The sequence below is a fragment of the Temnothorax nylanderi genome, unplaced genomic scaffold (assembly GCF_030848795.1).
Source record: "Temnothorax nylanderi isolate EJ_2023f unplaced genomic scaffold, tnyl_v1.0 TNYL_tig0058_pilon, whole genome shotgun sequence".
In the NCBI taxonomy this organism is placed as follows: Eukaryota; Metazoa; Arthropoda; class Insecta; order Hymenoptera; family Formicidae; genus Temnothorax; species Temnothorax nylanderi.
In genome coordinates this window covers 824,446-852,415 of record NW_027249120.1, presented here as the reverse complement: position 1 = coordinate 852,415, position 27,970 = coordinate 824,446, and the positions used below count along the sequence as shown (strand labels likewise).

The 27,970-nt window shown below is 35.1% G+C and overlaps 1 protein-coding gene and 3 long non-coding RNA genes across 5 annotated transcripts in view; 1 reads left to right on the top strand and 3 right to left on the bottom strand.

Moving 5' to 3' along the window:
* The window catches only part of LOC139773181 (uncharacterized), a 127,291-nt gene that overhangs the window by 33,771 nt on the left and 65,550 nt on the right, over positions 1-27,970 (top strand). The window lies entirely within an intron of this gene.
* LOC139773171 (chymotrypsin inhibitor-like) lies at positions 18,853-20,714 on the bottom strand. The gene is made up of 3 exons (XM_071707446.1): positions 20,556-20,714; positions 20,293-20,402; positions 18,853-20,113 (listed from the first exon to the last, which is right to left on the bottom strand). Exons 1-3 carry the CDS (start codon positions 20,602-20,604, stop codon positions 20,033-20,035), a joined length of 240 nt encoding a protein of 79 aa, XP_071563547.1. The 5' UTR covers positions 20,605-20,714; the 3' UTR covers positions 18,853-20,032.
* LOC139773172 (uncharacterized) lies at positions 21,950-24,489 on the bottom strand. 2 transcript variants are annotated; one of them, XR_011718287.1, is made up of 3 exons: positions 24,387-24,489; positions 24,116-24,228; positions 21,950-22,536 (listed from the first exon to the last, which is right to left on the bottom strand). It is a non-coding gene; the product is annotated as an uncharacterized lncRNA (long non-coding RNA). The 2 variants fall into 2 exon arrangements; XR_011718288.1 differs by lacking the exon at positions 21,950-22,536 and adding an exon at positions 23,424-23,927.
* On the bottom strand, positions 26,960-27,749 carry LOC139773185 (uncharacterized). The gene is made up of 3 exons (XR_011718294.1): positions 27,681-27,749; positions 27,414-27,535; positions 26,960-27,233 (listed from the first exon to the last, which is right to left on the bottom strand). It is a non-coding gene; the product is annotated as an uncharacterized lncRNA (long non-coding RNA).

Genomic DNA, 27,970 nt, shown 5'->3' with positions numbered 1-27,970 from the left:
CTCCTCAGGGCCCCTATTACGCTCCGGACACGCATACCCACATACACGCGCGCGCGCACACACAGCCATTTACATACGATCCTGTTGTCGGACAAAGAGCGAAATGGTGCCCCGCTCAACCTTCCGGCGAATTCGCACACGTGCGCGTACGTATATATAGGTCAAACTACGCAGCGGAACTAGCCTTGCTTCCCGGGTTTAAATAAAAAGAGCGCCGCTACCCGGGTCATTATAGCTTTTATTTCGCTTTTATTTTGGGATAAGTTGAAAGGAGGAACTCAGCGGAGGCAAGGATTGATCCCACCACGAAGTTGTAATACGAACCACCACGTGTTTGACCTTGCCACTAAATGGAGCGCCTACTTGGTTAAACGGAGTTTTATCAATCAGAGATATTTTTATCGAATGACATCTAGTTGCGTGTATTAACTCGCACGTTAATTATTCAATTATTGTTTTATTCGATGGTTCTCTATATCGTTTAGCTTCTTGCCTGTTTGTTTTTTAAGCTCTTAACGCACTGCTTTAACAAGTATGTGCCGCGAGAGAACCACTAACTCTTCCTATTTCTCTTGATAAATGCGAGGATACGCCTACGTATACGGGGCAGACGCCTAATTTACCATCGGTGATTTTTGCTCGCGCCCCCACGAGAAACGTTCCGTCGGAGGGCGAAGCGGAATACAGAAAGAAACTCGTCGATGAATCTATATACACGCGTATATAAGCTCTTTCCGTATGACGTATAGCCGTGATTACTCTGATGTAGATCCGTCCGTCCATCCCGGGCCGATAACGCATCGGGAATGTACAGGGCCCTTTTCTTCTCTCTCCTCTCTTTCTCCATCTTTTTCCATCGGCGAACGCATCGATCATCGTTGCGCCCACGATTTTTCATCGGAGTCCCTTTACCAGAAAAAAGCCCATCGAGATTGAAAAGCCATTCCGCCGTCTGGAAATACAAAATGAATGCTTTTTGTCGGGCGCAGCAACGACCATTGTTATCGCCGAGATTCTTTTTGACGTAAACAGTCTGAACAATTAGTCTGGCACGAGAAGAAACATCATTTATATCAATAGAGTTCCGATCGTAACGTGGTTTGCGTGTGAAACGCACACACTGTCACGCCTATTATAAGTTTAAAAATGTATAAAGTTTTTTTACAGTCGTTGATTCTTGAAAGCAACATTGTCCGATGCTCGCGTAATTGAAAGTAATTTTCAACGGACGCGTATTGTAATTTTCCGGTAGATACTCGGTATATTAAAACTATGTAACGAACACTTAACTTAACGACGGTTACTAAAAAGAGTTGCGAGAAACTCCAAGTTTACTTTCTGTCCTAACGAGTTCCATTATCGCTCCATCACGCTACTTTATTATCGTGTGTGCGATAACCATTTCTCGTGGCACGCGGATTTTTCTTATATTTTCATGCGATGTGTGACAAAGGAAGGGCAGGGAGCAGCATCAATTTCCCTCGCAGTAAAATAATCTACCTGAAGCGCGAAATCCATGACAGTTACGGCGGACGTCGTTTTTTACCGGTGGTACCGCGAGAACGATTTCTCGGCGGTGATTTAGCTGATCGATTCAATTTTATGGGCAGTTCTTTTTCCTCGTGATGTCCCCCCGCCCGCCGCGAAGCGACGGCCGTGCACCGACCGTGATGATACTCCGATGTTGGTACACCGGCGAATCGAGGGAGACTCGGCCATCCGGAAGCACGCGCCGATTCGCCTCAAATCGTCCGTAGCCAGAAATTATTGCCCGAAATTATACGTTTCGCGTGTCGGCTACGTCGATTCCGACGTGCCGTTTTATGCTACCACGAGGGCCCGGCGCGGCGTCACCCCCGCAACCCCGTGCGCAACGGTACGCCACTCCTATGTGACGGCTCTTTCGTTCGAAACGAACCCTCCAATCTGACACGATCAGGCACGTGACTCCGATACGGGCCTCATGAAAAACGCCTCGTTGAAAATTGAAGCGTCCTCCTTCTCCCGCGCGGTGCGCAGCTTGTCGAAAATTCTTGTTTGTCGATGAGACCACCGAACATCTGCCTTTGCCGCTTGGAGAACGCGCATGATTTCCTTCCGGCATTTGTTGTCCGTTTTCGAAGGTAAAATGTAAATGCCGTGTAACGTTAATGCTACCACGTGTACGAGTCGACGATTACGAGCACGCCTCAATTTTGACAGGCGTTCATAGCTATCGTTTATTCGAATATAAAAGCGCACGTTTGAAGATTCACGGCTTGGTATCACATTACTTACTGTCATCGTGCTATTCTTACGAGTTATCTCGGTGTTATATGCATAAGGAAGGAAGGAAGGGTAATGCAGCACGGAGACGAGCGCGGTAGCAGATATGAAGGTACATGACTTACAGGGGACACTCCCCGGGTTCCAAGATGGAGAGCCATAAGCCGCTCGTTTCCTCGCGAGAAAGATTCGAGGTGGAATCACCGTCAAAGGCGATGCCGCGGAAGCCGTCGACGTCCCCCGAGATTGATGCCCGTAGGCGAATTTAAAAGTGACAGGGTGAAGGATCGAGGATACTTTCGAAACATCGAGGTAACATATTATATATAGGGTGATCCGTATTACGGCGAGAATCTCAGAATCACAGAATCTCAGAAGGTAGCTAGATAAATGTAGGACGGTGTTTAAAATTGAAAATAATTGGAAGAGAACTTTTCCTTCCCCGCGAATAACAACTTTGTTATTCGGATTCTTTTTTAAGTAAGTGCACCAAAGAATAATTCTGTTGACAAAAGTTCAAAAACTCGCATTTTATTAAATTGCATAAAGCGAATAATTGAATTATATGGTGATAAAAGATAGTAGTTGAATATAATATATGATAGTAGTTGGCTATCAGGATTTAAATAAATATTAAGATAATCGAATTTTAAATTCTATATTTTTATAATACTGTGCATTTTACAAATATATATTCAATAATAATTTAAAATTAAAATTGAATTAACCAAACACTAAATTAACCAAATTTGTTACCGCGTAGTTTATTCATTTAACTTGACATCTGTTTGAACAATGACGACTCCCGTTCGCACGCACGATTTAGATTTCGAAACCTATGATTACACGAACGAAATACGCCGGAAGACGTTTAGTTGTCTCACGAAATTGTCGAGGCAGCTGAAACCCACCGATTTGCTTTTTCTCAGATCCCCGAATTCAAGTTTTCCGAGTAATCTATACTTTGCAATCGGTATCCCCCAATTTCTACCGCTGGGCGACGATCGCCCTAGCGGGATCGCCACTATGATATATAGGTAACTCGTAATTACAAGCCATTCGCGTGCTAACAAATTTTTATTGGCTCACCGTGGCTCATTCGCTAGACACAAATTCTTCGTACGTGGAAACGCCGCGCATTCTCGTGACGAGGTGCCGTATATTTCACAAAGTCGTATCCGTATCCTCGCATATCCAGGCACAGTTTTACCCCTGTCTCGCTTGATTTCTTTCGCGATTAATCTCCTCGTTCGACGGAGCCACCCCATTGCCGGGCGAGATACTTTCCGTTATGCCGGGCGTTTAACCCGAATTCGGTTTTAATCGTTTCTCCAAACGCGAGCTTGGCCCGCTTGGCCGGCGGCGAGATACGGCGTCGAATTCGTTCGATTGCTCACTTTCGTGCTCCGCGTGTTTTCACGGGAAAATCCGAGGAGTGAAATTATATGCCGCGTATTACGGAGCGTTTCGTTGCGTGCCGCTTCGATCGACCGCTTAAACGTTGTAATACAGAGGGGGAAAGTCAAGTATGAGTACCGACAATTACGTAATGAGACGCAAGCAAGAAATATCACGGCACGATGTATACTTATACCATTAACGTAATGTATCGTATCTCGCGAATTGCCATGGCACGAAAACACATTGTTGCGCATACGCATGTTGGAAAGGTGCTACCGTATGACGTGGAAGCGGTCCGTTTTCACGGTATATTAATGCGATTTTCACGCGATCACGACCTGTGCGACAGCGCGAACTGGTTTGGATGATTAAATACCGGGTGACCGTTGAAGCCGGGTAATTTTCGTCGGTCCGAAGATTCCGGAAGAGAAATTGGCGTAATCGTCCGATGAAGACCCCTTTAACCGACACTGTAGGCTCGGTGGGGAAGAAAGCTCTCCTGGAAATTTTTATACAAATGGAGGGGGTCTCTTTTTTGGGGTCGGTGATTTTAGTTTTTGGGCACTGCCGGGCAGATCGGTCTCTCTGCCTCCTACCGAACATGATTGACAGCGCTATGTGGAACATGCGTCGTCCAACCCTGCTGTCAAAAGAAGAAGCGAGGGGAGGCGAGTTGCCGAGGAGACATGGAACCGAGCGCAAGAGAGGGAGAGAAAGAGAAGAGAAGCGTGACAGAGAGAGGGAGGACGAGCGGGAGGCAGTGCCAGCAATGGCGGATTGTCGAGGGTCCTTCAACGTTGCCACCCCAGTCATTACTTCGGCATTAACGGGGGATGATTCTCCTTCCCTCTTTCGCGGATTCACCGGTTCATCGAGTACTCGAGAGGGCCCAGGAGAGGCGGGCACGCAGCAGGAGACTCCTCTCTCCGGGGCACGAATGTCGTGCAAAGTTAAATCGGCAGATTTACGAGTGGTTCTATACTTATCGCTGCCGATATTTCGTTATTTCGCGTTTCTCTGCCCGCGGGTTTGTTTTTTGCGTTTTCAGCGACTTTAATAACGTGATAATGATGAAAAGTTTTGCAAAAGCGAGGACAAGCGTTCGGTATAATTAAAGGAACATATAAACAGAACTATTATATCTATTATGAAACTTTTTGCTATTTCCTTTCTTTTCTGGAAGGCTCTAAATTTATTGTCCCTATAGGGTACATTCAAAGGATACGTTTCATTTGCAAGCAATCCAATAGGTAGATCTCTTCTGAACGCGCAGTTACAAAACGTATAGTTAAAGTTATTCATCAAATTTAATCTCGCTTGATAAGCGCCCTTTATTTTTGATCATGTATTGTTTCACTAGAGCCGTGGGACGATCGACACCGCTTGGGAAGATTTGGCTGCGCATATTGCGTACCGGATTGCCGCAGCTGCTGCGGTTTCCGGGCCTGATGGCCAGTTGGCCGAATTGTTGCCAAATTGCGTCCTTCCTTCCATCGAAAACGCACGTGGTAACGCATATGATTTATATGTAAAACGTATTTTCATCCTCCAAATTAATGTTCTCAATGCTGTATTAATTATAAACTTTCATCGGTGATACTTTTTCTGATAATTCCCACTTAGGACCAATAAAACACTTTATTATATTCCATTTCGATATGAACGTGTATTTATTTTTATAATAATATTTTGCATATATTTCAAAGTTGCATTAATGTAAAGCTATTATAAAGCCATAGATATTTATTTTTAGACAGTTTTTATATACATATTTTATGTATAAATATTATTTTATGTTTTATAATAAAAATATCGTTTAACGGATTGAAATAGGAAGAAGAATATAAAAAAATAATCTCTCTGAATCGAATAGTACAATAATCGGAGAGTATTACTTTGAAATTAATAAAAATGCTAGAATTCTATAAAATTATATCTTTTATTTTGAATTTTATCTTTCCAATTATCAAAATTAATATTTTATATTCTTTTTATCCCGATCTAAAAGACATTCTCGTCTCTCAAGTGACATTAAAGGCAAAATTATAAAATCCCTCGTCAGTCCTTCGTGAAAGTTTAGTCGTATCATTCATCAATCTACGCAGTTATAAGAGCGCTCGCTCACTCGCGTTCAAACGTCAACGGTCTCGATAGGTTTGGCTCGTTCTCCTTTCACAGAGTCTTCTCATTCTCTCGACATGTACGTAACGAAAGAGGCACGATTAGTAACGCCGCTGCGAAGACGATGGATTATTGACCGGTGCAATAAAACGACGCCAGATACGCGCGAATATTTCGCAAGCAGACGTCAAGCAAGGTCCTTGGATCCCATTCTGGACATGTGTTTCTGTTCCTTCGGTGGTAGCTACACGCGGTGGCTATAATGTTCGCAGGTGAAAGGCTGTGAAAATGTCAAATTGCAAACACGATCCGTAATAACTTCCTTGTTTAGCACTAAATCGATCGCAGAATCAAGCGCACTTAAATAAAAACATTTCGTGATAATTATAATCAGCATGTCGATTGCATCTCATATTGCAAAATTAATCGCCAATCAAGTCGATTATAATCGCACAATAATAAATATTTTAAATTGAAGCGTCAATCTCTGATATTTACTAGTAATTTATAATTCACAATCCCTATAATAAATACTCGTTTATTTAATTTTTACTTGAGTTCTGAAGTTGACTAATACATTTTTTAATATAATTATTTTTATATATTTTAAAGAATAAGAAAGTGCATACAGAAAATTCTTTCAAAAATCATTCTTAATTAAGTACATATCCTTTTAGATTTGTTTTAGTTTAAAGGAATGAAAAATTATATAACATAGAAAAAATAAATGTGTATTTAATGTATGTATAACAGTCAAAGAACAACAACAAGTGTTTCTAAATTAGCTGTAGAAGAAATGGAGTCGACAAGCGATGATATAAGTGGGCATTTCTGTGTGAGCCTCGATTACGTAATTATTATTGCGTGAAAAATCGAGAGAACTGCGTAGATATTCTCAGAAGTTACCAAATAAATACGATTGGCCTTGATCGGAACTCCGTTGGCCCACGTTGTCAGTTATTACTGCGTGTGATCGTATCCATCTGATTACACAATCGTGTACGGGCCCATGCGATTTCGTTGACAGTATCGCCTACGCATCGGCCGATAAGAACTCTACAAACTATATAAACTCACGCGAGTAGCCAACAATTTCATTTCGCTACGCGCTTGACACCCGTCGCGAAGATTATGAGTAGAAGAATCGAAAGTTTCAGGAGTTTGCTTAAAAACATTATATGATATTTCATATATAATGTGAAGTCATACACACACACATACACACACGATATGCCATACCATATTATATGACTTGATAAAAACTTGTGACGTTTTTAAATTTCAAAGAACAAACACTTGAGATTTACAATACGAGACATACAATTTCGGAGTTAGATCTTCGTTATAAATCTCTCTTGAGCCATTTCGTGGTTTTAATATATACGCGGAGAATAACTTGAGGCATTGTAACAACATAGAGACGTATCGAAAACTCGCGAGAGACGTTGAGCACGTTGTGAGGTATAAAATAACGTTTACCTGCGTGACGTTATATCGCTGATGCCGCCGGATCGGTGCAATGTCCGCAGGCGGCCACCAACTAGTTCAAGGAGAGAGAACATTGGCTTCGGAGCCAAGAGTTTTCACGCTCCGTAGCCGTTTATAGCCATCCTGCGTACGCTACTGCCACAATAAACTTCTCGTTTTTTTTTCTTTCTTTTTCAACACTGTGCCGTTTTACTGTACTCTTTGCTAAAATCAGCCGTTTATTTCCCCATTTTACGAGAGAGTAACATGCATGACTTGCGTTTTTGTTAGGCGGAAACCGACACCAAATTGGGAACGGACTTGAAATATTTACAAAAAGAGGAAAAATGATATGTAGGACTCTAAAACATTTTATTGCCGAGCATTATTATTTTTTTGACCAAAGGAGGCTTGATACAGAAGAAGAAGTAATTACGGAGCTAATTTACAGGATCGGTGTATGCCTTTATCGCCTGTTGATCAACTGTCAATTATTCATCTGCGAATTCTACAGCGTAGACGCCGTCGAATATGTACGCAAATATGTACCGGTTATACTGCCAACCACCCCTCGGCATGTATCACCGCAGGTGGAACCGCGGAGGAGCAAACGCGGTCGTGTTTCCCTGGCAACTGGAGAGGCGCGTTTGGACGCTCGGATCCGCGCAACGCGGAATCGAGCTCGTAAACCACGGTACGATCGGCTTTAACGAAAAGTCAGTGCGTCGCGACGTGTAATCGAACGCCGTTGGGATAAAAACTGACTAATCCCCGGCTCCTCGATCATTCGATCCCTCTCGAGGGGGCGAGGCAGCGACCATCATGTCAACTGAAAGCTCCGTCATACATTCTAATCCGTCGTTTCAAAGCGCGCACGAAAAAAAAAAAAAGAAACGGATTCGATACCTTACGTACTACGTGGGTTTAAACAGTCGTAGGGTTCCCTCTTCTCTTCGCTTGATGTCCGTCATATCTGATCGCGCGGAGCGAGACGAGATTACCGCCGTGAATGATACACGGCCGCGCCGTGAGAGAAATCCTCCGTGCCCGCGTGTTTCCGTGGCAACCATAAACAGGCGCCCCGAAATTTTATTGGCGACCACTGTCGTGTCGCAGGCAGGTGGGTCACCCCTTTTACGATCCGCACGTGGATGGATCGGGGGTTTCTAGCTACCTCGGTATTTTCGCAGCCTACCCTCTGTCCGACTCCTCTCATCCCTCCTCGAGCTTTCGTCACGGGCGCGCACGCTCGCGTTCAGCTATCGGCCTCGATTAATTTCCAATGGATGCTCGTAAAGCGTTTTACTGGCTATCGTACGTGCCGATACAGTCGGCAAAAAGATATATTCGTCGAATACTGCGCTTCCGCTGCGATACGGCCGCGGATCTCGGAGAGAACTTCCTCGTTTTCTCGAATAGAAACGACCGCAATCTCCGTAATGGAGAGGAATCCGTCGACATCGGAGGCGTCCTGGTCGCTAGTAAATTGTCTCGTGCGAAAGACTGTTTGTTGCGTTCGATTCGTATTTTTTTCGAGGATAGAGTGACCAGAGGTTTCTAAATCTTTCATCCCTTTTAATTAGACTTTTTTTATCTCGGTTGTGACTGTAACTTTTATTTTATAATTCTGTTTGTTTAAACGTTTGTATTCGACTTCTCTCTTATATATATATACCAAGCTATTATTTATATTCATTTTTCATAATAGAGTATTTCAATATCTTATATATACATATTTGAGATATTGAATGACTTTATATTGAAATGAGATTGCATGATATGGTTAACAAACGCTAATCATAATATTAACATTTTGGAGTTGTATTATAAAAATTTTCAATTAATTTGTGAACGCTGATATTTTCTTTTATTTTTCTTTCTCTATTAATTAGTCATACTGTTCAGTTTTCCTTAGAAGTTTAAGACATTCTTTAGAAGAGAACTATCCTATAATTCCTATATTGGTTTTGGCGGAGTAGGAGCGTGCATTTATCGCCGGATGCACTGACAGCTTCGAAGTTCTCGCATCGAATAAATAGTTGGCATTTCTCGCAATAGAGAGACGACACGATGTATGACGCACTGGTATTCATAGAATGCTTACATAATATTGGCGTTTCCGCGATAAAGATAATGCACATAGGGCAATAAACCGTCGAAAGGATAAATAAACGGGTGAATTTGAGAACCAGCAATTCAGAAATAACAGAATAAAACAGTGAGAAAACAATATAAAATAGAAAACTAAAAATTGTTAGTACAATAAGATAGTGTCGTATAAAATAATAGGAATTTTTGATATTAATAAAATTTTATATAAAATTATGACGTTATGATCTTTTATCATGTACAATATGAATTAATATTTGATATATAGTTTATCGTGCCATCGATAAATTGTTTCATAGTTGAAAGCACTCTCTCTTTCTCTCTGTTTTTATTTCCTACATCTATCTTTCTATCTCTTCATTTCTATTTCTCCCTGTCATGCTTTTCTTTGTGCAATACTAATATTTTTATAATTTTTTATACATACACTTTTATATTCTTAATCAATAATGATAACGTCTATATCTGAACACACTCAACTCATATTTCTTGACGATGATGCATCAATAAAGCACTTTAAACAATGTGATATTTTCTTTGTACACACATCATAAATGCACTATCTAGCGACCGTGCCTTTTTTTCCATGAACCGACAGTTCGTGAGAGGGCTTAACCTAATCAGGGCGAGATCCACGACGGGGGGTATGAGAAAAGAGCATGAGAGCGGCGCGAAATTTATGGTTGATTTATATATGTCGCGAACGGGCCGCATTTTAATTGCTATATAAATATCTTGGCGTGAATATCCACGATTGCAGTCACGGTTCAATTTCATTACGGAATTTAACGCCCGCGGCGTGTCGATAAAATGTCTAAGGTACCCACCCAACGATTCGTTTTGCGCTTATTTTTAGTCTACTTCTAAATAGTATCGCAAAACAGGTTTCAGAACACGCAAAATTACTAGAATGAGGATAATATATGTGACATAATAAGCACGATAGTGATATAAATGTGTTTTAGAGTTCAGATTAAATACTATACTTTATATTAATCTGCGATGCAATTTTTAACTTTTGTTAGAAGAATGAATATTTTTTTTAGGTGACTTTATTTGGTGAACAAATTGTCATTAAGTTTAAGTGTCTATTTACTAATACGTAAATATAAACTGTATTTCTCGACGAATAAGAATTTCTTGACATAATTTTTTTAGTTACATAACTCTATTTGATTAAATTTTATCGGCATTCGAGAATAGATATTTTATTAATATGCTTCTATCGACGATTCGTCAAGTTCGAGAATGTTAATGGTGTTTATTGTGTAATGTAATTGGTATCCCTACCGACCGGTTTGCCACTTTGCGTCGGCGTTTTCCTGGTCGTCTCCGTTAAGGCGTAATTACTTCGTCGTGATCTTTCTTCAATCAAAAACAAATGTAGACAATTGTAGGCGGACATGATAATTAAGGAGTAAGGAGATTGTACTTTCAAATACAATTAGAGCGCTTTCGAGGCATAATTTCCATTTTTGTTGTCTACAATCCTTTAGTAGAAATTAACGGGAATAAAATATTAAATTGTAGATGCTATATATAGAATTAAACGTTTACGTAAACATTCCTGTCTATACCTCACATTTTACGTTAAATATTAAAAATTATACGATATTTGTGTGTTTCTGATTATTTACTTTTTTCTATTACTTTTATTATTTTTATAGAATTTTATCTTGAAGCTGAGAATTAAAAATTTAATTTAATTATATATATTATCTTGTTTTTAATATCTCTCGTAGATAATTTTCTACAACTTCTGTTACACACTGTGTACACACGAAAATTTCCATCCACCTGATCAGATATCTCGTTAACCAGCTGTTATCTCTTTTAACGAATTGTGGGAACACAGATTGCGCTTATCTGTTCAGAATATTCTAGAAATCATCGATTCTCGGTTTCACATACGCCGGGTCAGCTTCCCAGACGATTGTCTAGATATAAGACACACGATCGAATCGCGGAGATTTGTGGATTCCATTATGAAACTTTTCGATTTACGTAAATTCTGATCCACGGTAGACCTCGATTGGGTTGCAATGCTCGGAATAGATTAAATCTTCGTTGGAGAAATGGGGCGATCGGATGCGATGAATCAAGTCCCCCAGGCTTTTCATCTCGGAAAAGACGTGTCTTTTTATCTTTAAATCATTTTCCCGTGCTACACGTCAACGGAGATTAAAGTTTCATTCGAGCCCGTAATTTCATTTAGATTTACTTATCTGAGTTTCAGTCGTGATTAGTTTAGTACCGTGTTTCATCGGTACAAGATGGTACAAGGAAGATAATCATGGTATTTAATCTATTTGACTTTCTGTATGCATGCAATTTTTCGCTAGAGCAGTTAAGGAAATCTATGCAAACATCGCGTAGCACAAAAATGTGATAAAATACAATTTAAAGACGCTTCAAATTATGAATACATATGAAATATCACATAAAATATAGCCATGTAATGTTAACGTTTCGTAACTTCTTTGTAATACAAATTATTATATACACATATTATATTTCGCAAGCTACAATTAAACAAATGCGATTATGTTTGATTTTTTCGAGGTATACGGTCTGTGAGGGTAATCAATCATATAATTTACGTGCGAATGGTTTATTAAATTATCTTTTTCTCGCATCAGAGAGTCTTCTGCATTGAAGGCTCGTTCGCACCCCCAACGAGTGGCTATGCGTCAACCGACTACGCGAAATGTTTTCTCTTCGTCATCCTCAAACGCTGTATTGTCTCTGCCCGATCGACATTCGACTTTATCAGTCCGGCATTGAGTCGACCGACTGGAAACGCGGTAGCCGAATATGCCTCGAGTTTCCTCTTCTCTCCCTTCATCCTCGTCGATCGCCCACCATCGCATGCCTCTCTCTAAAACTGACGATTCAGATCTCTCCGAGGGTTCTCGATTACGATTTGAGATGCTGGCGATGGGGCGATGGCCACGCGCGTCGTTCACGGTATTTGTCGAATGTCAAATATCTGCTTCGAAGGAACGAACTGGATATTGCGCCATTGTTCGTCATACGTCAGATATTTGTCCTGTTCGGGGTAGTGCGGATGCATTTCTTAAAGAATTAATCGATACGACATGACATACGGTATAATAACTGATACAGCTTCCGAAGATTCACTGCATGGTATTAATAATATTATCGTGAGACTTCGTTAAAATCTTTCCTGACAATCGTTGTTAATTACAACTTTTTTTTAAGTTATTGTTTTATCTCTCATGTCCCGCTACGCCTATACTTCTTGACAGTGATGTGTGCTGCAAAACTAACTCACAATCAGTCTCTATATCGGAAATCAATCCGTAGATTAGATTATTTATTAACGCACCAGTAGGAATAGTCAGTTCGCGAGTTTCTCATCTGCCTGTGAATCGCGTAATAACGCGCTGCTTAATTCTATTAATGACAAATTGCTTTACGACGGGGTTCAGTTTTCTGAGCTGTCGGTCGGGAAGTGGAGTTCTATGACGAGGGTACAAGATGCCTGAGATATTAACCACGTCTTTAATTAATAAAGACAACCGGTCATGTGACTAATCCGATTTTAGGCTCCGATTTGGAGCCTAATATTAAATTACAGAATCTCGATGTGACATATTACTGTTACGATCGTATTTTTTGTATTAATTTTTCTATTGCTATTACCTAATGCATATCTTTAATTCGACATTTAACTTCCATTAATTTCCATTTAACTTTCATTTTTACATAAAAATAATAAGAGTGTTAATATATTGCAAAATTGCATCATTTTCCAAATGTTATATGACATGTTACACATATAAATGTTACTGTCTCGAGACTGCGTAAATATTATTAATGCCAACGTGTATTAGCGTGTCATATGTACTCACGAGTACTTATGTAAATTAGCACACGATTAATCTGCGATTATTGCTCCAGATATAATGAGAAAAACATATTAACAGTTTTATCAGCAACATCATAGGAAATAAAGCCTGTGTAGAATCATATTTAAATGATATCAGAAGCTTTTTCGGTACAAATGCATTAATTAATTTGAAATATTTGACCACTCTCCAAATATATACTGTATCTACAAATATAATCTATATAACGAGTTTTATCATATTGTCATTTAAATCGTATCGCTAACGATCGACACGGTATCAACAACAGAAATGTAATATTTGTATCGCTCTCGTGAGACTCGTCAGGCGTCTCTTTTTTTGGAAACATATCGTTTCCAAGACCAGTATGCGTCATTCGCAACATATTTTCTCTCGGAATTTATCTTAATGCGATGTAAAAATGCGTTAACCGAGATTATAGAGTTTCAATTATCTACACTTGTTTCATAAGTTGCACTGTTATCTTTATTTTATGTATAGGATACAGTAGAAATACAATATCCTACAATATATTATATATTACGACATTTCTATATGTCTATTCATCATAAACAAAATTAGATATTGAAATTATCGATTAGATATAATCTGATAATCCGGTTAGAAGTAGTAAAACATTTTGCACTTGTCTTATAATCCGATTTTTGTTCATTGTTTTCTTGGCTATTAATAATTTAATAAAACATCAAATGTGTGTATAATAGCGACAACTGGAAATTAATATTAATAGCCAACCGGATTAGATATTTATAGCCATAAGAAGTATAATTTATATATGTGTAGTTATTATTCCAGATGCTACCTAAGTTTTTTCTTAAGATTTTTTATCGAATATAAAGTCGATTCTTTTTCTAAAAGATATATTTAGGAAATGTATGTATATCTTGTTTGAGTATATTGTTCGCTGAAAAATATTAATATTACATGAAATGTTATCGAATGACTATACTAAAATTATTATATTATATATTCATACTCGTTGCAAGAGAATACTATTGACTGCTAATTTGTTGTAGAGTTAAGAAAGAAATCGCCAGTTTATCTTTAGTATTTAGTTTTCTATTTATTTGTCTTTGACATTACATGCATATTATTTTACATTTCTTAATTTAAAACAAGTAATAATTTGGTAAAGCCATGGATACGGGACATAGGATTCTAGAAACCTTTGACAAAGTTTTCTAAATGTTTTTGAATATATTTTATTAAAAATATGAAACACAATGTTGGTTTTACAAAATTGAACAATTCAAATAAATGTAACTACATAATACAATTGTTTAGATTAGTGTAGTACAACTACAAGTCTGCGTAACAAGCTTACTAATCTACGAAAAGACTTTTAACGCTGATTGGATTTACGTATCATTTTAGATAATACGAAATATTCTCGTTTGAAAATCATGCTTTCTGAATTAGTATATTGAAGAAGTTGAACAATATTGTAGAAGTATACATCTGTTTTGCCCATCTCTTACATATCCTTCCGCGCAGTCGCATCCAGGTATACATGCCTATAAAACAAAATAAAGCAATTAAGAATTAAAGATACAAAAGTTTTATATTTAATCAAAATTAGTTTTAAGTATATTTTTAGATTCTATTTGCTAAGAAATATACACATAATTTCCAACTAAATTAATTATTTAAAAAAACTAGTCGATACCAGGTGTATTTATTTTTGACGTAAATAAAGAAAAAATTTTGTTAAAATATTTAATCAGCTTGTTTAAAACATTTCTAAATATATCTCTTTCGTTAGAGGATGCAATACTGACCAGTGTACAGACACTAGGCGTTGGATTTTGACAGGTGCTTGGGCACGATGTACCACAGCTATTATATACTTCGTTCTCACCGCAATTAGGCGCAGCACCTACACAAATGTAATTAAAAATTAATTATTTACATAGTAAAGTTTTTATAAAAATATTGTTATTATATAAAATATTCTTTAGTTTCGCTTTTCCTACTCATTACTTCATAAAGATATTGTCTGAAGCGAGTTCTATAAAACGGCTGTCAGCAAGTTACATTCTCGCTGTCAAGCAGAAAGCTTATTATTCTACATTTATATAACGTACACAATTCTCTCTATTATTGGATTAATATGAAAAATGTATTCTTTTTCTATTAAATTCTGTATTATAAATAAACTTATTTCTGGAATTGCAAATACGAAATTTACTGAAAGAGAGATTAAAAGACTTTTTTTAAAAAAAGGAATGTAGCGAAGCTATAACAATGGCTATAATTTTATTTTGACATTGTTATGACTTCGCCCGTAATTTTATTTAACAAATACGATTATTATTACACGATCTTGCGTTTTAATCTAACACTTGCACACTCTTGCACGTAGCGTCAAAGTGAAACTCCATTATTTACAGATAAAATTTCAATATTTAACAATTTTGTTTATTATTGTGTTGGACTTACTGATTGTAGCGACTGCCACGATGAGGAAGAGGAAAGCTACGATGCGAGCCATGCTTGTGTCTTCGAATTCGCGTTGCTTGCACTCGAACAACTCGAGATAGACTGATGCTAGCTGTCCATTTCATTGAGTTTATATAGCCCATGGTGGATGGCCTTCGACCGCGACAAGTTGTTTTTTGAGATAGATTTTTTCGGCATACTTCCGTCTTTCTCTCGACTCATCCCATAGTTCTGTACGTGACTATTGGCTCGGAGGCTTGGACCGTTATCAAAACGTGGGATGTGAATTTTAAACATGATTATCTATCTATAGGCTTGTAATCTAATCCCAATTTAGAAGCAGATGTTTTGTATTTTTATGGAATCAAATGTTTAATCATCTAAAGTAATATCAATGCTGAATCTAGGTTTGATAGCTTTTTTACGTGACAATAACAAACATGACAAGAGGATAGAAGTCTCATTTTTATCTCCAAAGTAATATTTTATCAAGCTTACAAACATCTATAATTAAGTCAATTATTATTTATAATTGTTCATTGTTTATTATTTATTAATGATTGTCGATTACAATTTCTATGTATGATTAGAAGGTTCGAAGGAATTACACGTTTAAACATAATAAAATTTAATACCAGTATTATTTTAACCGAAAATGATATAATGTATGTAAAACAATTCAGTCATTCATCTTGCTTTTGAAAAAAGATTTCGGTAAGACTCGAAGATGCATTCTTGCTAACGGGACTATCTCTCGAAGTGACCTCTACCACTTGAATTTGGCATTTGCTCTCATTATATATCTCGTTTCCAAGAAATACATAATGATATTTACATAGATTTACATTTCTCTTCACATTGATTGTTTAATTCTAGATAAGTAGCATATTATATTTAGTATGTTACATGATATAAAAATAAATGAAACATACCGAAAAGTTTCTACATCACGTAACAATGCGTTCAATATATATATTTTTTAATTACAACAGCTCGCAAATATTTATTTTAATTTCAATAAATTAATATTTATTTTTAATATTAACTTTTATTTTAATATTTACTTTAAATATTATTTAAAATCGATAACGCATAGAAAAATGATGATTGACTAACAAATATTACTCACAGCTTTCATAAGCCAGTTCCAATCGATAACTGATTATCCAATGTAATTTAATTGAAATACTTGAACAGCATATATTGCATCAATATTGCAGTCCTACTTGTATTACAAGTAAATTAGTAAATAACACATGAATTGGTTGCTTTTTTTATTTCACATTTTACAACAACATACAATAAAATTACAACAACAGAACTCTCATGTTTTTGACCTTTATAATTCGAATATTGAATAAAAAATACATAATGTATATATGCACTCATTGAGTCATTGAGGATGAAAGGTAAATGTCATTTTCACATCTGACCGTGTAACAATTATTTCTGTTCATAATATTGATTTTAAAATATCTACTGTTGATTTTTTTTCTCACGAGTTAAATAATTATAATTTTTTCTACACATATGCATATGCGAATAACATATTTTCCATTCGTATACGTTTCTTTTTCGTTATAAGTAAAGTTTAATTGCATAAGGGATAATATCAAAATTATGCCTTTTTCTTAATTTTATGTGTTTTGCAATATAATCGGCCTCGTGTTTTAGTAGAGAGAAAAATATTCTAAAGAATAATATACTTTATGCTAAATATACAGGTAATTCTTAATGCTACTACTGCAGTATCCATATGTGACGTCTCTCTTAACGTATACTTTCAATATTAGCTAATATCTTATTCATTCAGTGAAATCTTGTTATTTAAACAGCATTGACGTACGAATCTTTGTTCATTCTCGGAAATACGATAAAAAATGAATACTGTCTTCCATGTGTGTGTATATGTGTGAAAGAGAGAGAGAGAATTTTTGAAGACAAAATACATTTGTTATACTATGATATCTTGTGTTATCAGTTCTGTTCCTCTAAAAAAGTTCCATATAAGTGTTAACATATTTTTTAAACTTTGTTTACACAAGAAGATAATGCAATCTATTGTATATTCTATGATAAGGAAGAAAACTGCGAGGCATGTCGATGTAATTTCGATGCTATGTGATTGTGCAATGGGAATTTACATATGAATCGATACGTTTTTAATTTTTAAATATTTTCTTTTTTATAGGCGTTTATTATTCTTTTATTTTGTACACTGAAATATTTATTTGTAAAAAAAAAACAGTTATTTCTGTTATCATTTATATTTCGCGAAAAAGAACTCAGTCGTTAAGATAAACGTACGTTTTATACGACACGAGAAAAAGATCTAAAAAAGTTTCCGTTACAATATATTTTTTCCCAACTGTCACATTTTTTATACTTGTTACACTTGTTATACTTGTTACACGCGATACTTATTGTTAGTATAGATACGATTCTTTCGGTCATTTCGATACTTAGTCATTCGCGTATTATAGTGGAAAATTGTCGTAAAATAATTAATATCGAAAAATATGTCTTGTGTCTTTATGCACGGAAAAATTAGTAGAAGTTATGCAATCAATGCACAGTTATGGGATCAAGCATTATCTTTTTTTTTATTCTTGCAAAGTGTGCTTGGAAAAATTGATACACATACTCTGGCATGTTAAAATTTTGATGAAAACATGTTATTACTTCTGATACAATGCCGAAATAGGATTTTATTTGTAATATTTTTCCAGGAAGAAATTATATTATAATTAATTTTAAAACGATGCGTTGTAGGGTTTAACAAAATATAGTTTTTATTCCATACGCTATTCTCTTGATAGTTTCAGAGGATATAAAGATTATAGAGGAATATTTTTTTAGAAATATTAAATACATCTCACATAGTAAATTATTTTTTAACAAATATATTATATTAAATATACATATATAATTATCCTTGATATGTAATATAAAGAGAAAAATCGATGTTTTATTAATCTGTTGTATATGTTGTATCGTTTATCGTAATATCGTTCGAACTTTCCTCAACTGTCATATTTCAGTATGAATCATAAAATTCAGACCTCTTAAAAAGATTCCACTATCGTCTGTTTGTGCATTTATCTCGAAGTACATGTTAAAAAAACAAAGGAAGGAGTAAAAATTAAGAACAGATATGTCATTATCAAATTAATATAGGTATATTTAAAAATGTACTTTGATTGTATTAGCGAGCTTACAAAATACAGAATTTCTTACGGATTCGGTCAAATATTTCATTATATTTATCCGCTGTTTTAAAAATGCTTATATATAATTTATTCTTAATATTCCTAAACTCACTAGTGCAAAAGATCATCGCAATTTTAGACGAATACAAGATTAAGGATTTAGTTTAATTCTCGCAAATAGTTTTATTGCGTGGTTTTTATACTAGACGTATAAAAATATCTTTATTCAAGACAGGTTTACAGATTTTTTAGTAATCCGTAAATAAAACAGGTAATTTACCGCGGTAGTAATTTCTTGCCATAAAGATAATTTATAGTACATGTACGCAGACAACTTAATTATTTCCTATTTATATTCAGAAGGATTGTTACCATCACCTCAAACAGTTGAGTCATAAAATCGATAAACTGAATAAACTTCATACTTCATTAATAAGTCAGTATAAAATCTAAATTTATTAAATGTTAAATGAAAAGACAGAAAGTTCTTCTAATTTGCAAACTCGAGATACTGAAATATTTGGAAAGCATTGAATTGGAAAAATATTTAGTCAGATAGATACATTATCATTAATTATATAAAAAATAATAAAACGTTTAAATTTTATAATACCATATTTATTAAATATTTAAAAAGTTGCAGATTAATAATTCGATAAAATAAACATTGAAAAATGTTTAATGATAGTAATTCACATAATACGAAGACGGAAATAAAGATAATTGCATTTATTTTTATATACTTTTATTTTCTCTTTTTTTCTCTATTTTACTTCCAACTCATAATAATATTCATTAATTACATGAAAATATGAATTATATAAGCTCGAGAATGTTAAGGAAGCCGTAGAAAAAGCTTAGCCGATTTAATTTTGCATTTTTTTATTTTTTTTTATTTTAAATTTGTAAAGAATATAGATATCTAGTATAATATCTAGTATAATGGAGAGGTGAATATATTCTCGTTCGTTTTTAATTAATCAGTAAATATATAAACAAACAATAATATGTCAAATTGCATTTAATACATGTTAAAACTGGCCGATTTTTCATTGAATTTTTTGTAAAAATATTATTAGCGTTAAACAAAATTTTTCAGCTCCTTAGTAAGTACATGTTTGTTAATTTCTAGCATTGTGTAGAGGGCACACATTCTCCTGAAGATTTTAACATCAACCCATCTTTGCATTGGCATCCTTGCACGCATTGCTGATGAAAAAAGAATAATATTACAATAGCATCAGTAAAAGAATAGCAAAATATCGATGTAATCTATTGTAGTATACATAATTCAAAAAATATTTCACAGTTAATCGCATAGTATGTTTACTTCAAAAGAAATATAACTTTCGACGGAATTCGCGTATTCAGCAAAATCAAATAAATACCATAGTACAAGTTGGATCAGGCTCGTTGCAAGATGGTGGACATGCCGATCCACACTCCTTATACTCTTGATTTACCGGACACTGTGTCTCTGTCTGTGCGATGGTCGTGCCTGTACACAAGTGCAATGTTACAAGTTATAATCAAGTCCAATTACAATATTAAATTGAAAATGGGAACTAAGATATACGATTATTGTTTATGAAGTTTCGAATTTAGTCGCAGAGTGAGGAAACGCAATAAATTCTTGCGTAGCGCAACTTACTGCAAAGCACTCCGATCATTAGGAATAATACGAAACTAGCGCGAGACATGGTTAATATCCTTGCACTTTATCTCGTGGACTGATGCTTCTGATGCGAGCTACGCGCTTTTATATACCGATCAGATTAGCTGACCTTCACGCTGAGAGGAAACAGTTTAAAGTCACGTTTTGAAAATTATTATCTATTTTCTAACTTATTGCGTCAGCGTCTTCATGCGCTGACGCATACATACGCATAAAAACTGTGTTTATTGTCGTTAGCGACAACGTTACTCAGAGAATTCCAACATATAGATGTCGCTATAATCGTGAGAAAATTTTGTTAGTGGAATTTTAACAACGTACAATTACGTTATTGCGTTTATTTTTATGCGCTATGTTACTATGTTTATCCTATGTTTTTATATATTTTCTAAGTGCATCCAAAAGTGTGATCTAAGATTTGCTACTGCACAGGAATTTATGAAATAATTATTAGAAAAAAAGTATATGAAAAGAAATCTTTGTGTGCTTTAATTAACATGTGTTAGCCACAGCGACTCGTTAGATCAGTTAGAATGTTAAATACCTTATTTCTCAGATGGTATTCCCCGTCCATATATACCGCTATCGCGCAATTGTGTTAGGCTTTATTCATTATCTGCTGACGATTAAAGATTGGTCGACCAGAAATAGTGTAGCACACGTCGTCATTTATATAGATACGTTATTATTTTCAAAATAGTGAACTATTTTAAATTGCTGATGTTCAGTAATGTTAATGGATTTGTGTGAAATAACGTGGACTGTATATAATGGTTCTTTACACTTGAATGACTATTAACTACTGATACACTTTGACGTAAGGCACAAAGACTGTAAATCACTCTATCACACGCTACTGCTGCCCACTTGCAACGGCTCTCTATCTCAATGGCGCCTAACTAATTCGACTAACTAATAAGAAAAAGGAAACGTGCCAAAAGTAACGCCACCTAACTTCCGCTCAGCGCACGAGCGCCTTCAAGATATGCGCGCATTGCACTAATAAGTAATTAGAGTCGGGACGACGCAGGCAGAATGCAACTCTCGTTCGATCAATCAGGAAATTTCAGACTTGCAAAACGTTGTGTCCACTTTGTCGGCGTAAGCTCGACAGTCTCTCAATCCGGCCGCTTTCCGAACATGCTTTTACCCTAAATGCTATTTCGCCATCGGCGAGATGGCCCAAGTGAATCAGTCTGACCCTTCTGCTCTCCCTCGTTCTCTTGGCACATACTTTTTTTTATTCTACGTAAAGAGCGCTGAGAATCGAGTATCCGGCGATTCGAATCGAATTTATTAGAATGGGGAATTGATTTATTGTCTGTGCGTACAACTTCTTTTCGGTTGAAATATTTTTTTTTTTTCATTAATTAGAGCAACTAGAATAACTTTAAGATGACGCATTCGCCTAGAAAATCGTAAAGCCCATCTGCAATGCCTAAAAAAGTAAGTCTACTTATTTACATTGCTATCTGCGATGTAAATAACGAATTCTTTATTAAACGCATATTAAACGCGCATGATTCTTGTGAAAGAACTTTCTTCTCTTATTTTTTATATATCCCAAGAAGCGAAAACTGTAGTCGATTACCGACCATCGTATCGCAAGGATTCGAAGACGCGCGAAACGAATGCACGAACGAAAACTGCTTTCGTACAATGGCGAGCCGACGACTTAATTACTTGGAAAACCCGGCGTGTAATTGTCCCACGTACCATTCCCCCATTGTCCTGGGTGTCCTATTCAGCATTTCACGACGCCACCACCCGGCTCTGACAGCGGAAAACTCGATCGGGGATTCTCGAGATTTCCCGCTCGTTCGCCTGCCTTCGCTTTCCGGGCAGCCTTCGTACTTCCTCTCACCCTATGTCCTATCTCGTTCTTGATACGCTGCTTTCACCGTTCAGCCTTTGTGTCGAGCAGCAAGTAGACGGTAACTATCGTGACTCTGTCCCACTGACCCAAGCGTAAACTTTACTGACCGTAATTCGACAAGTGACATATGCACAAGTCACAGAGTATCTGGAGTATTCTTATTCAACTTCCTCCGTAATTTATACATATATATATATTTTTATTAGGCATCCTTTGAAACGAATCCAGATAGTAATAATAGTAATAATACAAAAACATAATTACGGAAGAATACTTATATATGTATGTGAAAAAAAGAAACAAGAAAAGATAGAAGTTTGATAGCTAGATATAGATGTGGAAATGGAATAACGGCAAATCAATTATGCAATATTGAAGCAAAAGGGCACAATAAGGAATGTGTTACATGTGCTACGAAAATGTGAAGCGATTAGAATTGATATGCAAAGAGATGAATTTATAGGTGAGGAAAAAAGATTTAGAAATAATGATAGACTGATAGAATGTGATATAGAATGAAGTAAAATACTATAGAATAGAATAAAAATATATAGCTTATAATTTATAATTTGATCATATTGAGGCAGAATTATTAAATAAGTATTAAATTAAAGAGATCATATGTGTGTGAAAAATCAATATTAAAATTCATATATTATTAAAAAATATATAATAAAGATAATGCAATATAAAAATATAATATAAGAATAATTTATTGTATTATAAACTTTAAACTGAAAGCCATTCTAAGCAAGATAAGGATTATAAGAAATAAATAAGTAAATAAAAATAAATTGCTCAATTTAAGCTTTCAATTCATAATAATATTTATTAATTATGAATTTATAAAAATACGAATTATATAAATTCGAAAATGTTTATTAAGAAAGTCTTAGAAAAAGCTAAGCTCAGAAAAAGCTCAGCAGATTTAATTTTGCGATATTTATTTTTTTTATTTTAAATTTATAAAGAATATATAGATATCTACTATTAACAGAGAGGCGAATATATTAATAATTTCGTTTGTTTTTAATTAATCAGTAAATATATAATAATGTGTCAAATTGCATCTAATACATGTTAATACTAGCATACCGATAAGCATGATTTTTAGTTGAAATTTTTGTAAAAATATTATTGGCGTTAAACAAAATTTTTCAGCTCCTTAGTAAGTACATATTTGTTAATTTCTATAGAAATTGCTGTAAGTAGAAAGTTAATATTAGTTTTGTCGTATATAAATATTTACTTAATTTATTTCAATAAGTACTTAAATTAAGAAAATGTATGCATTTAATTTAAGTAAATATGTCATTAGTAGCCACCTAATAAGTAACTTTCGTGATTAAAGTAATATTTGTTCGCATCAAAATATTTTTTTTCTTAGTGCTATAGCATTCTGTAGGGGGCACACATTCTCCTGAAGAATTTAGCAGAAGTCCATCTTTGCAAAAGCATGCTGGCACGCATTGCTGATGAAAAAAGAATAATATTACAATAGTATCAGTAAAAGAATAGCAAAATATCGATATAATCTATTGTAGTATACATAATTCCAAAAATATTTCACAGTTAATCGCATAGTATGTTTACTTCAAAAGAAATATAACTTTCGACGGAATTCGCGTATTCAGCAAAACCAAAATAACCAAATAAATACCAAAGTACAAGCTATTGGATTAGGATCGTTGCAACTTGGTGCACATGCCGATCCACACTCCTTATACTCTTGATTTACCGGACACTGTGTCTCTGTCTGAGCGATGGTCGTGCCTGTACACAAGTGCAATGTTACACAAGTTATAATCAAGTCCAATTACAATATTAACTTGAAAATGGGAACTAAGATATACGATTATTGTTTATGAAATTTCGAATTTAGTCGTAGAGTGAGAAAATGCAATAAATTCTTGCGTATCTCGACAACTTACTGCAAAGCACTCCGATCATTAGGAATAATACGAAACTAGCGCGAGATATGGTTAATATCCGTGCACTTCATCTCGTGGACTGATGCGAGATATGCGCTTTTATATACCGACCAGTTTATTAGCTGACCTTCACGCTGAGAGAAATCAGTTTAAAGTCACGTTTTGAAATAATAAATATATAGTAAATGTGTTTTGAAATAATAAATATATAGTAAATGTGTGTTTTTTTAAATAATAAATATGTAGTAAATATGTAATAAATATGTCACGTTTTGAAAATTATTATTTATTATCTAACTTATTGCGTCAGCATCTTCGTGCGCTGACGCATACATCAAGAGACACGGTAGTGTCTCGTGCCAAGTACACGCGGAGCGAGACCGACCGTGACTCTTTTACGCGACGCGACGGGTTGCGAGTACCCGAGATGTTGAGATCTCGATAACGAGTGAACGGATCAAGTTCTAAGTAGGCTTGATCGATAGCTTGGGGTCGAATTAGGGGGGGGGGGTTTTCTTATAATATTTCCGCTACGTGCCCTACGAGCGGAGATATAGCGACGCAAAGTCCAAATGTGAAAAATTTTAATTAAGATACGTAAGATACGTCGACTATCTCTCATCTCTCATGTCATTGGCTGGAGTCGCGTCACTTTCACTTTTTCGATATGGTAACTCGGGGGAATATGCCACACTTAAGAAAAATATGATTTTTTTCCTATTTCTCTTTCTTTTTGAGGTATCTTTGCATACTGGTCTTATTTTTCATTCTTTTATCTGTTATTTATATATGGTTTTAATGAAATATTTTGATTGTTTACTATTAAAAAGAAAGAAATACAAAAGTGTTGCAAAGTGACATATTACCCACCCATGTGGCTAATATGCCACATAGTATGGGATAATGCGCCACATATACAAACATGTATAGTAATTTAACTTTAGATGTTAATTTATTCAAAAAACAGTACATTGCAGTCGTTGGAAATCCTGTAGGCTGTACTCTCCATCTTCTGTATGTAAGCTACTAGTTCAAGCTCATGATTGACGAGAGCAACCGGTTGACCTAGGGTTCCTTTATCGAAATTATTTTTGTTAATCCGTCTTTTTAGGGTTTGATAAGGTATACCATAATTTTTTAGCGTTCCAAATATTCATTTTTCCTACAGAAATCTGATTTACAGCTTCTGTTAAAGATTCTTGACTCCAAGAAGCTCGAACAGTTTTTCTTGTATATATTCGAGACATTCTTGTCTAAAAACATGTAAAAGAATATTTTTATCACTTTCTTTGCATTTCAATAGTACTCTGTGTGCTACAAGTAGTCTTAATTATTCGGAATGCAATTTTGCAAAATATTAAGTACGTAGCCTATAATATTCTTAGCGCATGAAATAAACGTGTTTATTCAACATTTTTCAATATTTTTTCATCATTTTTTCAACATTTTTTCAATATTTATACGGCAAAATATTTATTTATACCTACTAGCAGTAGGTTAGGAAGCTGTAAACAGTACTGGCATTTTACCCCTATCTAAGTAGTGGCATATTCCCCCAAGATGCAGTTTTATATTATAATGAGCCTGTATTATACGATTGCCAGTAAAACGAATCGGCGATGTACTGAATACTTTCACCCTAACCAATATTAATAGAACGACAAGCTGATCGAGTTAAAAATAGTGTAATGCTTGAAGAATATATATTTCACTTTAAACGGAATATGTATACATTCAATAACTTTATTCTGTGTTCACACACAAGATGCATCATTACCGTCTGCGTTAATAATATTAATATATCGTGAGTCACAAGATTGGTTTACAGATTTTTTACTGTATTTTATTATTATGTTTCATTTTCTCGTCTTATAAAAACTTGCTTTTTTATCACTTATATATTTAACATACATAAAATATCATACAGGGAATCTAATATATATAAATGCTTTAAATACACATGTAGTGCAGATAAGATATCCTTTATTGCAAAAGTTTACCTACAAATATAAACATTATTGTATATGTATATGTTAACGTTAAAATGTGACATACACTTAATTTTCCAGTGAACGTAACTAATAAAGACTCATATACCTACCGTTTTTTCTCTTGCTTGTGTCGCGCACACGTAAGAATAGAAGCGCAAGAAAACAATGGATTATAACATAGTCCAGTATAATACACATTGATTTCTCGAGACCCACGATAGTCTGCGTATAGTTATAAAACGAGAAATTACACGTTGACAAATTGTTTAATAAACAATATGTCTATTATACCTTTCCCCGATCGTGCGCATTGTAATTTACAAAGATATAAAAATAACTGCGTTTATTTTTATCTATTTTTTAATTTTTAATTTTCTGTTTCTATTTCTATTTTACTCAATTCATAATAATATTCATTAATTACGAATTTATAAAGATACGAATTATATAAATTCGAAAATGTTTCTATTAAGAAAGTCTTAAGAAAGAGCTAAGCTCAGAAAAAGCTTAGCAGGTTTAATTTTGCGATATTTATTTTTTTTATTTTAAATTTATAAAGAATATATAAATATCTACTATTAAGAGAGGCGAATATATTAATAATTTCGTTTGTTTTTAATTAATCAGTGAATATATAATAATGTGTCAAATTGCATCTAATACATGTTAATAGTAGCATACCGATAAGCATGATTTTTAGTTGAAATTTTTGTAAAAATATCGTTGACATAAACAAAATTTTTCAGCTCTTTAGTAAATACTTATTTCTTAATTTCTAGCAGTATAAAGGGTGCACACAGTTTCCAAAGGAATTTAGCAGAAATCCTTTTTTGCATTCGCATCCTATGTTGCACATCTGAAAAAGAATAGTACCAGAATAGTATCAAGAAACAAATAATAAAATTTTGATATAATCTATTGTAATTAATATATATAATTTAAAAAAATATTTCACTGTTAATTACACGTTTTCACTTGAAAAGAAGTATAACTTTTGACAGATATCGCGTATTTAGCAAAATCAAATAACAAATACCGCAATGCAGCCTCTCTGCACAGGCTTGTCGCAAGATGGTGGACAGAAGGTTCCACAATCATTCCACTCTTGATTTACCGGACACTCTCTCCGATAAAATGGTAGTTGTGCGATAGTTGTGCCTGTACACATGTGTTACACAAGTTACGGTCAATCCAATTACAATAAAAAATGGGAACTAAGATATGCGATAATTGGTTATGAAATTTTGAATTTAGTCGCAGAGTAAGGAAACGCAATAAATTCTTGCGTGGCGTAAAAACTTACTGCAAAGCACTACGATCATTATGAGTAGTACGAAACTAGCGCGAGACATGGTTAATAATCCTTGCACTTTATTTCATGGACTGATGTTCCTGATGCGAGACAGGCCCTTTTATGGGATCTGACATCCGTAATTACGCCGTCTGGTGGTAAAAAGTAACACCATTCTCTCTCGAAGCCTATAGAATATCACGAATATATCTACGAATTTTCTCTGAACAGGATTGTACTAGCGTAATCACAGATACTCTCCATTGTTATAAACATTACGAATAAAATTGCACATTAATATT

Excerpts from the sequence above, each read along its gene's own strand:
- LOC139773171 (XM_071707446.1), bottom strand. The coding sequence starts at position 20,604 with ATGTCTCGCGCTAGTTTCGTATTATTCCTAATGATCGGAGTGCTTTGC. Across the intron at positions 20,403-20,555 it reads AATGATCGGAGTGCTTTGCA|GCACGACCATCGCACAGACA; the intron begins GTAAGTTGCGCT and ends ACTTGTGTACAG. Across the intron at positions 20,114-20,292 it reads CTGATCCAACTTGTACTATG|CAATGCGTGCAAGGATGCCA; the intron begins GTATTTATTTGA and ends TTTTTTCATCAG.